Raw genomic sequence first — 12189 nt, forward strand, 5'->3', positions numbered from 1 at the left:
TAATAAGTATTGTTTCTAAAGGAATTAATGAACAGCCAGGCCAAATCTTTATTTTCTCCTTTAAATGCAAGCTGTTACCCAGATATAGATGCTGGAGACCATCACTGACCTTCAGCAAGGCTGACCGTGGGGAGGTGGCAGTCTCCACTCTCACTAACCTGATGCACACAGATGTTACACTTATCACAGAATACCATATCATTCCCTTCTTCACTGTCTGGAGACCGGCACACATCACAGATCACATCTTCATCATACTCTATGCCTAGCCCTTCCTCTGTCGCAATAGCATGGTTCATATTTTCATGGCATTGGCGTTCCAGGACTTCTACTGTCTTTTCCATAAGATTCTCATCAATTGGCTCACAGCCTGCACAGAAATACAAACAATTAACCCATCAGTCAGCTGTCATTCCCAAATCACCTCCTGTGAGCCCGGTGCAGGAGTGAGGAGATTTCAAAGAAACATTTACTAGAGCTACTCATAATATTTACCTATCATCGCATATTAGTGTTTGACACATGAAGGAGAAATATATTTCACCATATTCCTTGTAAGATATATTACTGACCCTTTCAATTTTCTGTTTAAATCCTAGCCAGTCTCTTCCTAAATCTGTTTTCTTTTATTTCTAGTGAGGGAGGACTTACACTGAGCTTAGTAATTTTGAATACTTTGTAATTTTGAACTCATAGCATAACAAAATAATTAGAATCACATAACTATTTGGATATAAATAATTCAGTATTAGCAAATTAGTCCCAATGAGAACATCTAATGGTTAAGCAAGGACATTTTCATACAAAAAGGTATTAAGTCATAAAAGAAAATTCTAGGTACTGTGTATGTGATTATACATATGAAATATTTTGTTTTTCAAACCTGACTAAAAAAATCCAGTATTTTCCAATGGCAAACGCCAATATGAAATAAACCTATTAGCATTTACAAAGATCTAACTGCACATTCTGATGTTATTTTTTTGCCTCCTGATTCCATTTCCTTCTGTACTTCTAATTTTTCTTAGTCTTCCATACTTAATAACCCAATATAAAAGATTCGTGGGGTGGATACTGATAAAAACAAAATATTTTTCTGCTGGGGGAGGAACTAATGATTTTGTGAGAACACCTTTGTATTTAACAGCTTATAAACTAGAAATAATTTTCAAAATGATCCAAAACAAATTTACCCAAGTATTGTACTTCATTTGTAGTATAAAATATCCTATGAAACTTTTGAAAATTCCACATAAACTACCTTTTAATGTTGTAGCCACTTATAAAATAAAAAAACTACCCAGATAATGTGTTTCATTTTTTTTCAGTCAAGACAAATTATACATTTTTTTTTCTCTCTCAGAGTGAAGGAGTTATAGTGTCTGGTTATAAGAGCACTTGAATTTACATTCCAACTTGACCTCATATTGGTTATGTAAACTTTGACAAGTTATTTATCCTCTTTAGGGCTTAGTTTCCTTATCTGTAGAATAAAGATAATGCCAAACTCACTGATCTCTTGTGAGGCGGAGATGAGGTAATAGTCATACACTGCTCACTATAGTGCCTGGTAATGTAGTAAGCACTCAATTTTTAAAATTCCTTAATCTGAGTAAAAAAATGCTTAATTTAATGTTGCTTTTATTTTAAGCTCTTAGAAGCCTCAGTATAATATCATTCACCCTAAAAGAATGCTTGAGATAAGGCAATCCTCTTTGAAAACACATCCAAGCCTAAATGTAATGTGGTATCCTGGATGGGATCCTGGAACAGAAAAAGGTCATTAGTAAAAAAAATTTAAAAAATGATGGAATTCCAACAAAGCCTGGAATTTAGTTAACAGTAATGTACCTGTGTTAGTTTCTTAGCTTTGACAAATGTACCATGGTAAAGTGAGACTTAAACATTAGGGGAAATGGAAACTGTGTGAGGGGTATACAGTAACTGTATTAAATGTGCAACTTTTCTGTAAATTTAAAACTATTCCTAAGTAAAAAAGTTTATTTAAAAAACTCATCCAAAGGGAATTAACTGAAAATTACCAAAGGGACCTTGTTATAAGGTGATGTCATGTCAAAGGCAGCGCTGTAATGACTGTAATGTATATGGATGTTATATGGTTCATAAACATCGCCCATTGAGCCATCAATCCACTTGATTATGCCCCCACACTCTGATTTTCCCTGTCAGTCTTTTATTCTCTTTTCTTTGTGGTTTCCACCCTAAATTAACCTCCCCTTCTCTTAGAAGACAGAGTAAGATCTTGAAGACATATAACGAAAAGTTTTAAGAAGCAAGTAGTAAGTATTGGTTACTGGAAGAATAAGTAACACCATTACGGCAAACTGGGTTTAATACAATTTTAATTTTTTTTCATATGCATTTAGATATCAATCTTGAAAGAAAGAAAGAAAGAAAGAGAGAGAGAGAGAGAAAGAGAGAGAGAGAGAGAGAGAGAAAGAAAGGAAGGAAGGAAGGAAGGAAGGAAGGAAGGAAGGAAGGAAGGAAGGAAGGAAGGAAGGAAGGAAAGAAAGAAAGAAAGAAAGAAAGAAAGAAAGAAAGAAAGAAAGAAAGAAAGAAAGAAAGAAAGAAAGAAAGAAAGGAAAGAAAGGAAAGGAAGAAAGGAAAGGAAGGAAGGAAGGAAGGAAGGAAGGAAGGAAGGAAGGAAGGAAGGAAGGAAGGAAGGAAGGAAGGAAAGAAAGAAAGAAAGAAAGAAAGAAAGAAAGAAAGAAAGAAAGAAAGAAAGAAAGAAGAAAGAAAGAAAGAAAGGGAGGGAGGGAGGGAGGGGGGAGGGAGGGAGGGAGAGAGAGAGAGAGAGAGAGAGAGAGGAGGGAGGGAAGAAAAGGAAAACCACTGATCCTTGTTATACTAACAATGAACAAATGTGATTCAAACAAAAATGCAATCAAATGTATCCTTCACTGTATCTCATATGGAGAATTAAAAACCACCCACAGTTCCACAGGACCAGTTGGACCTAAGCACTGCTCAGATTGAAGGCAGGTCAAAAAGAGCTGTGTGTTAAGTATGAAGTGAGTTTCCTCTCAGCCTAGGATTTCCCAGAATTGCTGATATGGTACTGTATGGCATACATTCTCTTTAAAATTATTTTTATGTTTACTTCTAAGTTTTTTTGTGTGTTTTTTTTTTTTTTTTTCCTTCATTTTATTTTTGAGAATTTCATGACAACTGTAGAACTCACTGGAGGTAGCTAATGACTGCTCTGGGGATGTTTTGCCCCAAGACTGTCATTCTTATTCTGAGCAGCAAAATTATAAGTCTTATATTAAGGTGTCCTAGTCACATCAAACTGTCAACTGTAGTGATGCTAATGCTAAAGTTGGAGCTTCTCTCCATCAGGAGGAGATGGTAGAGGGGCCACTACCCCTAGCCTCCTTCACTGATCTGAGTGCTTTGCAGGGCTGAGTGAGGAACCAGTCTCAGAATCCTTCTCAAACCAGAAGTCCAATCAGCCTCAATCACTCAGAATTGGGAAACAGCCTCATGAAACCTACATGCCATCCCTGATCTGTGCTATTCACCATGAATAAGGGAAGAAAAGGCCCGATTTAAATGTTAATGCTCTATTTCAATATGTTTATGCATTTCAAGATATGCCTCATTAAGATAAAATCAAAGAGAAAAATAAACAAAAAGGCCAGAAAAGGAAGGAAGCCACAAGATGAAAGCAAATGAAACGGTCCGGACAACTTAAAAAAAAAATTCACATGCCGAGTCAAGGAATAGCTTACTTGTGAGAAAACAACTTACCCATTTCTGCAAGATCTTCATTGAGTGACTGGAGCCAGAAGATGTCCATGTCGTCTAGGTCATAGCGGCATACAGATGCCGCCTGCTCCTTGATGTTGACATAGCCAGGCTCTGAGGTCCCTGGGTCGGAGCACTGGATGTACTTCCGGGGGCGGGTAAACAGAACATCCTTTACCTTATCAGCTACAATCCTAGAAAAGCAAAAGAAAGACACTAATAACAATCAACAAATGACAGATTGCAGGCCCTGACTGGATGGGCCCAACAGCACTCAGGCCATACAGTGGAGTTGAATGCTCTCCCTTTCTACCCTGTAGAAATCTCCTGCTCTGCCAACTGGGAGATATGATAGATTGCGTTCTAGAAAGCAAATGGTTCTACAGAATCAGTTTTGTCATCTCTGAACACTGACTGCTAGTGAAATGCTTCATTTACCCTCACGGCTCCCAGTTCCCTAAAACCATTTGTTCTAATAAAATGTTGCATTCTGTGTTCTTGGTGCAATGGCCACCAAGTTTATTTAGAGGGGGAAACCAAGGAAGGGGTGATATCTGCACAAAGGCACAGCCAGGTTCCATACCAAAGATATAGTTCAGCTCATGCTTTTCTGCCATGGAGGCAATACTGGATGGTGGTAAAGACTGCAGCCTACAGATTCACACAAGCCTGTTTTTTTCTGCCACTCGCTTATATGGTAATCTTGGGCAATTACTTAATTTCTATATGATTCAGTTTTCTTAGCTAAAAAATAAGGGTGATAATAAATTATAATAAAAAAGTATCAAACTTATATGAAATAATATAAAGTGCTTAGTATACAGTAAAAAATAAATGTTCAATGTCAGTGTCCACCACCCCAAGTCAAGTCTCCTTCCATCATCATTTATCCCCCCATACCCTCTTCTACCATGCCCCACCCCCCTTCACTTCTGGTAATCACCGTTCTGTTGTCTGTGTCTACGAATTTTTAAAATTTACTTAATTCTTTCACCTTTTTCACCCAGTCTTTTAACCCCCCTCCCCTCTGACAGCTGTCAGCCTGTTCTTTATCTATGTCTATTTTATTTGTTAGTTTATTTTGTTAATTAGATTCCACATATGAGTGAAATCACATGGTACTTGTCTTTTTCTGACTGGCTTATTTCCATTAGCATAATGCTCTCCAGATGCTGTATTATAGAATTGTACACCTGAAACCTATATAATTTTATTAACCAATGTCACCCCAATAAATTCAATAGAAATGCCATTGTTATTGCTGTTATATTTAGTATCTTCACTATTTATGTAGATGAGTTAAAGCCAAGAGGCACGGATTTACACAAACTTAACGCATTTCCCAACCATAAGTGATAGTGATCATAAGTCTGAGCCAGGGCTACATGATGGGAGTAAAGAGTCCCATTCTTCCATCAACTTCTCCAGTAGGCTGGAGCAAATCCATATTTCCCCTCACCCTTTCTGACACTTAAAAGCACAAGGCAAGGAAATCAAGCCAGGGAAGAAATTGAAGTTTCTCATACCAATGACCTATTCTACAACTGATGTTTTAGGTACTGTGTGAAGCATCAGAAAATATAACCAAGAGGAAATCTGGATTATTATTCCCTGGCAATTTTAAAGAACAGGGTAGGCCATCTAAAAAAAGAGAGAAAGAAATAGATATATATGGCATCATAAAATAATGAAAATTGTTTCTCTGGAAGGCTTCTGGAGCCAGTTTCTTTACTCTAGAGTTACTATATATGTAGAAGGATTCATAAAAACAAATGTATTCATATGAATACATATAAATATATAGGCCAAGTCCACTCTGTAAATACAGAGTAAATATCTCCTCCTAAGCATTCTTCCAAAAGCTTATGATTCCAAATAATATGTGATGAATAAAGTTACTAACTATACACATTTGCACATGTTCATTTTTCTACCATGTGGAGGTATTAAAGCCAAAGGGAACAAATATTTGAGGAAAAGAGCAGAACCCTAAAATATTAATTGAAGCTAAAAACTTGGGAACTGCTGTCAAAGGCCTGCTTCCAACTGAAATCAACCCAACTGAAAAGGGCAAGATAAGCATATGAATTCTCCAGAGACTATGAGATTAAATATGCTGTGCTTTTTTGGTGCATGGCATACAAGGAAATTATAGAATATCTAATTTTTTTAAGATTCATCTTTTTCTAAGAGGAAGAATATTTGATAACTACTCACATTTTATGTGGAACAAAGTAGACTAGAAGTGTTTTGTTTTTTTAAAATATACCGTTACTGATTTCAGAGAGAGGAAAGGAGAGAGAGAGAAAGAGAAAGGGAAAGAGAGAGAGAGAGAGAGAGAGACAGAAACATCAATGATGAGTCATTGGGGATCGAGCCTGCAACCCAGGCATGTGCCCTGACCAGGAATCAAACCCCAATCACCTGGATCCTAGGTCGACGCTCAACTGCTGAGCCACGCCTGGCCGGGCACTATAAGTGTTTTAAAATTTAATATTTATTAAGCTTCTGGAAGAAAATAAAGGAGAATATCTTTATAACCTTGGGACAGGGCAAAGATACTTTAAATAAGACAAAAGCCATTAACCATAAAGGAAGAGACTGAAAAACTTCTGTTTATCAACTATACAGAGTGGGGCAAAAGTTGTCTGTATGAAAATACAATAATAAATAAATAATAATAATAATACAAGAATAAACTCTGTTTTGCATACTCACAACTATTGCCCCACCCTGTATGTAACAAACTCCTACAAAACAACTAGAAAAAGACAGCTGCATTAAAAACTGGGCAAAAAACTTGAATAGACACTTGACAAATAAAGCTATCCAGATGGCAAGAAAACTTTTAAAAGGTTCTCAACCTCATTAGTTATCACAAAAATACAAATTGAAATCAATCACTATTACCTACCAGAATGGTTACACTTGAAGACTGACCAAAAATTGACAATACTAAGTGTTCACAAGGAATCTGAGCAAACAGACCTCTCATGCACTGCTGGTGGGAGTGTGAATTGGGACAATCACTTTGGTAAACTATTTGGCGGCTGATATTATAGCTGAACATATACATACCCTATGACCTTGCAAACTCATTCCTAAGAATATACTTAACAAACAAAAAAGTACACATATGTCTACCAAAAGATGAAGAAAAATGTCCATATTGGCATTTTTCATAAGTGAAAACTGGAAGCAACCCAATATCTATCAGGAGCAGAATGGATAAATAAAATGTGGTATATTCACACAATGGAATATGACACAGAAGTGAAACTTAATGATCTATTACATGCAATAGCATGGATTAATCTCACACTCACTGTGATGAACAATATGAAGTTCAAAAGTGGCAAAACGATCACCTATGGTGATGGAGGTCAGTTAGTGAGCAGGAACAGAAGGAGGGCTTTTAGGGTGTTGGTAATGTTCTATTTTTTAAAAAAATATATCTTTATTGATTTCAGAGAGAGGAAGGGAGAGGGGGAGAGAGAAACATCAATGATGATAGAATCAATGATTGGCTGCCTCCTGCATGCCCCCTAACAGGAATCGAGCCCGCAACCCTGGGGGCATGTGCCCTGACTAGGAATCGAACCATGATCTCCTGGATCATAGGTCAATGCTCAACCGCTGAGCCATGTCGGCTGGGCGGTGATGTTCTATTTCTTGATCTGGGTGGCAGTTAAATGAGTGTATTTAATTAATGAAAATTCATTGAGTTATACAGTTATACTTTGGTTACTTTTCTGTGTATATATTATACTTCAGTGTAAAATTTATAATAATGATAACAAATGATGTTATCTCATTTGTCTTTTCATATGTAACTAAAAAGGTCTGAATCTAAGGATTGAGTATATGACAATAAAAAGATTATAGACCAAACCAGTAAAACCAAAGGCAAGGAAACCCATGAGTAAAATGTAAAGTTAATACACGCTCACAAGGAGAAATTCTTGTATTTATAATGATAGAGAAGGTCTGTGAGAATTAGTGAAAAAAATATTACTTTGGAATTTTAAAAATGGAACTTTAATATCAAGTACATGTAACATTGCTGTAGCTGGAAGAAATCTCAGGATTATAACCTGGGTGATTTTCTTCTCTGGCCACTATACACTAGGTACTAGAGACATTGTTTTTTAAGAAAATTTATCTTTATTGTTGAAAGTATTACAGGTGTCCTCTTTTCTCTCTCCCATTGATCCCCTCCACCTGCATCCACTCCACCCCCACTCCTTCCCCATACCAATGTAGAGATACTCTTTGAATGGTCACCAAACCACTGACCAAATCAGCAAATGCTCTTAAGACTAGAAGTCTGAGTAATTTTGTTAGAATGATGTAGTAAGTGCAGTTTTCAATTTGGATGCTTGAGTGTAAAGGAATATTTTAGTAACCCTCTTGATGACTGACCTTTGGTGAAAAGATCCACAACCACACCTGCTTAGCCCCATAAGATGAAGGCCTATCCACCTGCTGTTCCTCAGGGATAGCTGGCCTACCTTTGGCTGCTACCTTTGGCCCATGTGAACACTGCTATGCCACTGAGGAGGCAAAAGGAAGCTGCAATCACTCTAACCTGACCTATGGTCTCTTCTGGTGTCTTATGCACAGTGAGTCCTCATTGTGGTTTCAGTTGATCTAAGTATTTTGTATTTAGAGACTATGCTTCATTTCCTAATGAGCGAATTAGAATCATTTGTGAATAGCACAGATATTGCACAAATACCATGTTTTTTTTGAAGCCTGGAAATAAAAGTTTTAAAAGCTAACCAAATCCTTGCAGTAATATCTCCAGTAGTAGTTTCCCAAGATGCCCCTTGTTAATCTTGCCACTCTGGGCTGACTGCTTCTTATCAGACTTCATGCCTCATCTATGAAACAGGACAATTACAACCTCTGTGACAGATCATATTTTCAAAATCCCACATGCTCTCCTACAATGTGATTTTGCCACTCCCGCATCAAGTGGTTAACACTACTTCCTCCCACTTTTGAATCTGGGAGGGCTTGTGACTGTTTTCACCAACAGAATATGGCAGAAGTGATGCTATGAGAATTGCAAGGCTGGGTGTTAAAGTGAATACAGACAGCTTTCACCTTGTTTGCTGAAACACATGTATGTGGAGCCCTGTGCCTTAGGCCTGTAAAAAGTCTGCCTATGCTGAGGTTGTCATGCTGTGAGGAAGCCAAAATCATATGGAGAAGCCACATGCAAACTTTCCATTATTCCAGCCCAGGTGACAGACATGTTAGTGAATAAGCCTGCAGATGATTCCAGTCCCCAGCTGCTGAGTCACCCTCAAACTTCAAGTCTTCCTAAGATGAGGTCATAAATGTTGTAGAACAGAGACAAACCATCCCCACTGTGCCCTGTCTGCATTCCCAACCCATAGAATCCATGAGTATGGTAACATAGTTGCTTGATGCTACTAAGTTTGGGGGCAACAGTAACCGGAAAAATAAGTTATACAGCAATAGTACTGGAAAAACTGTCAAAGCATAGTTTTAAACTTTAAATAAGATAAATGTGTGTATGAAAGTGCTCTGTACACTGTACTGCTTCTCATAATGGAAAGCAAGAATGGCAGACTGCTGCTGCCTAAAATGGAATGAGAAAGGAGCTGTGTGAAGAGTGGGGCAAGGAAAGTAGGGGAAGGGGAGGAACGATGACAAAATACAGTAGTGTAGTGGGAGGCAGGCAGGCTTGAGCTCCTTTTTTCACTAGGAGCTGTTCTTCCTTTGACTTACTATATGAAACGCAAATTATCTTTTGAAAGTAAAACTAAGATGATCGCCTTTAGTATTGAATATGGGTTGTCAGGCAATGAAGAATCAAAGACGACTGTAAGAATTTTGGCCTGAAAGACTGAAAACGCAGTCTTTCTTAAAGGATGGATGTACCATCAGTTAAATGTGTAAAACTACAGGACTAGTTTGGGAAGATCAGCAGTTCAGTTTGGGACATTTTAAGTCTGAGATGTCTACTGGACATGGAAATGGAAATGTTGAACTGGTGGTTATATAGTTGAGTTTAGTGAAAAAAGTATTGCTGTCCATAGCTCAGTTAGTACAACTTTTACACTCCAAGAAGAAATAAGGGCCTGTCTGAAAGTCAAATCATTCCCTTTTTCAGTATCATTAAAGACTCAGAGGTAGATGATGATACATTGTTAAGTGAAAAAAATCAAGCCCAGCTGGTGTGGCTCAGCAGCTGAGTGTCAACCTATACACCAGGAGGTTCCGGTTTGATTCCCGGTCAGGGCACATGCCTAGGTTGCGAGCTTGATCCCTAGCAGGGGGAGTGTAGGAGGTAGCCAATCGATGTTGATGTTGATGTTTCTATCTCTCTCTCCCTGTCCCTTTCTCTCTTAAAAAAAAAAAAAAAAAAAAAAAAAAAAAAAAAAAAAAATCAATAAAAAATTAAAAAAAAATCAAGAACGTTGCCATTTATTTACATATATGTATGAGTGTATAAGTATATATACTATACAGTTAATATTTTGTATTCTGATTATTTTTCTTTTTACAATAAATCAATAACTCTATAATTTTAAAAACATGCAAACACATACATGGTAAATACATCATTAGCCACTTGTGTGTCATACAACTTATAATGCATGCATCCTTTCAACCAAATATGAAACATTGTTTTCCTTCCATTAGAACCTTACTGCAATAGAAACTAATTTAAACATACAAATGAAAACCAACCCCCCCCCCGCCAAAAAAACCCTATCTTCAGCTTGTTTGTTAATAACTAGCATCAAAATCATCCAGCCTATCTAAAAACATGTAATGGGGGTCAATACCTTCTTTATTTGTTGAACTTACTTTCAAAAAATTCCTCATGGTAGTGAACAGACTTATCTAAGCAGCTGTAACTTACAGGGCAAGCTGGTTCCATAATTCTCTGTACTCCCTCATGCCCTCAGTCACCACATATACACACTACACTACACTGTGAGAGAAGAAAACTGCAGAAACAACAATGGCAAAGAGGAAAAAACCTAGTCCGAAAGCCAGAACAAAGATTCTGAAAGGATCTGTTCCACCTGCTCTATCGCATCTTTCACCTTCCCACCTTTTCAGTCATTTTTAGCAGCAATAGAGTAATTCTAGAACCCAAGGATAAGGTTTATGAATTTACATATGTCCAAAATTTCTTTTGTAAGCCCATTAGGAAATAAAATTCTTTTTTTATTTTTTAATTTTTAAATTGGTATTTTTTTTTTTTAATATATCTTTATTGATTTCAGAGAGAGGAAAGGAGAGGGGGAGAGAGATAGAAACATCAATGATGAGAGAGTCATTGATCAAGCCCGCAACTGGACATGTGCCCTGACCGGGAATCGAACCCTGATCGCCTGGATCCTAGGTCGATGCTCAACCGCTGAGCCACGCCCGGCCGGGCAAGGAAAGAAAATTCTGAAGTATTTTGACAATCTTGTAGATTAGGTAATAAATAAAAAGCAAGTGTTTAGTTTTATTAGTATTTAAGTTTCTTTAGTTGATTAATGTCTGTAGGCAGTAAGACAAGTAACTCAAATACAAACATTAAAAATATTACTATTGTGATGGATTAAAGATGATCACATATCCTTTGACAGTCTTTCTGTTGAGAGGTAGGGTCTATCTCCCTCTTGTTCAGTCTGGGCTCTCTGCAACTGCCCTAATAAAATATTGTGGGATGCTGTGTCAGTTCCTGAGCCCAGGCCTTGACACTAGTAGCTTCCACTTATCTCTTGGAATACCTCACTCTTGGAGCCCAGAGCTGCCATGTAAGAAGTGAGACTAACCTGCTGAGAGACATGTGAAGAGGTCCTAAGACCATATGGGATCTGGGCAGTGCAGATCATAGCATCAACTACCATCAGCGTTACAGTGCTAAATAAAATCAACAAGGCACCTGTGCCCACATAGCTTTGAGTTTGTAATGCCACTATCAACGAGTAGCAGAGAAATGCTATGTGATCATCAAACACTGTTTCCTTTTTCATCTAGGCCGGGGTGGGGAACCTTTTTTCTGCCAGGGGCAATTTGGATATTTATAACATCATTTGTGGGCCATACAAAATCATCAACCTAAAAATTAGCTATGAAAATAGCTCCTAGATTTATTGAATTTTGAGTCCCACCTGCAGTTGCCTTAGCAGGGCCAGACCAAGTGATTTTGTTGGCTGTACGTTCCCCACCCCTGATCTAGGCACACAGCAAGACTGCATTCCCCAGCCAACTTTGCAATTAGGTGGGCTATGTGAGTGAGTTCTGGCTTATGGCATATGGGTGGATAAGCCACTTTAAAGCCCAAATCTACCTGCATAACCCTCCACACTGTCTTTTCTTTTCCTGCAGACTGGATTTAGAAATTTGGGGGTAGAGAAGGGAGGGGGAAAGAACCTGGCAGAT

The 12189-nt window shown here is 37.8% G+C and overlaps 1 protein-coding gene across 2 annotated transcripts in view; it reads right to left on the reverse strand.

Annotated features, from left to right (window-relative positions):
* JADE3 (jade family PHD finger 3) overlaps nt 1-12189 on the reverse strand; it is a 140795-nt gene that overhangs the window by 30786 nt on the left and 97820 nt on the right. For both annotated transcript variants that reach the window (XM_016218482.2, XM_087829518.1), the window contains exons 5-6: nt 3772-3962; nt 159-370 (exon numbers count right to left, since the gene is read on the reverse strand). In XM_016218482.2, the coding sequence (XP_016073968.1) occupies nt 159-370; nt 3772-3962 (403 nt within the window). The remainder of the gene's footprint in view (nt 1-158; nt 371-3771; nt 3963-12189) is intronic.

The sequence above is a fragment of the Miniopterus natalensis genome, chromosome X (assembly GCF_054644295.1).
Source record: "Miniopterus natalensis isolate mMinNat1 chromosome X, mMinNat1.hap1, whole genome shotgun sequence".
NCBI classification, from domain to species: Eukaryota; Metazoa; Chordata; class Mammalia; order Chiroptera; family Miniopteridae; genus Miniopterus; species Miniopterus natalensis.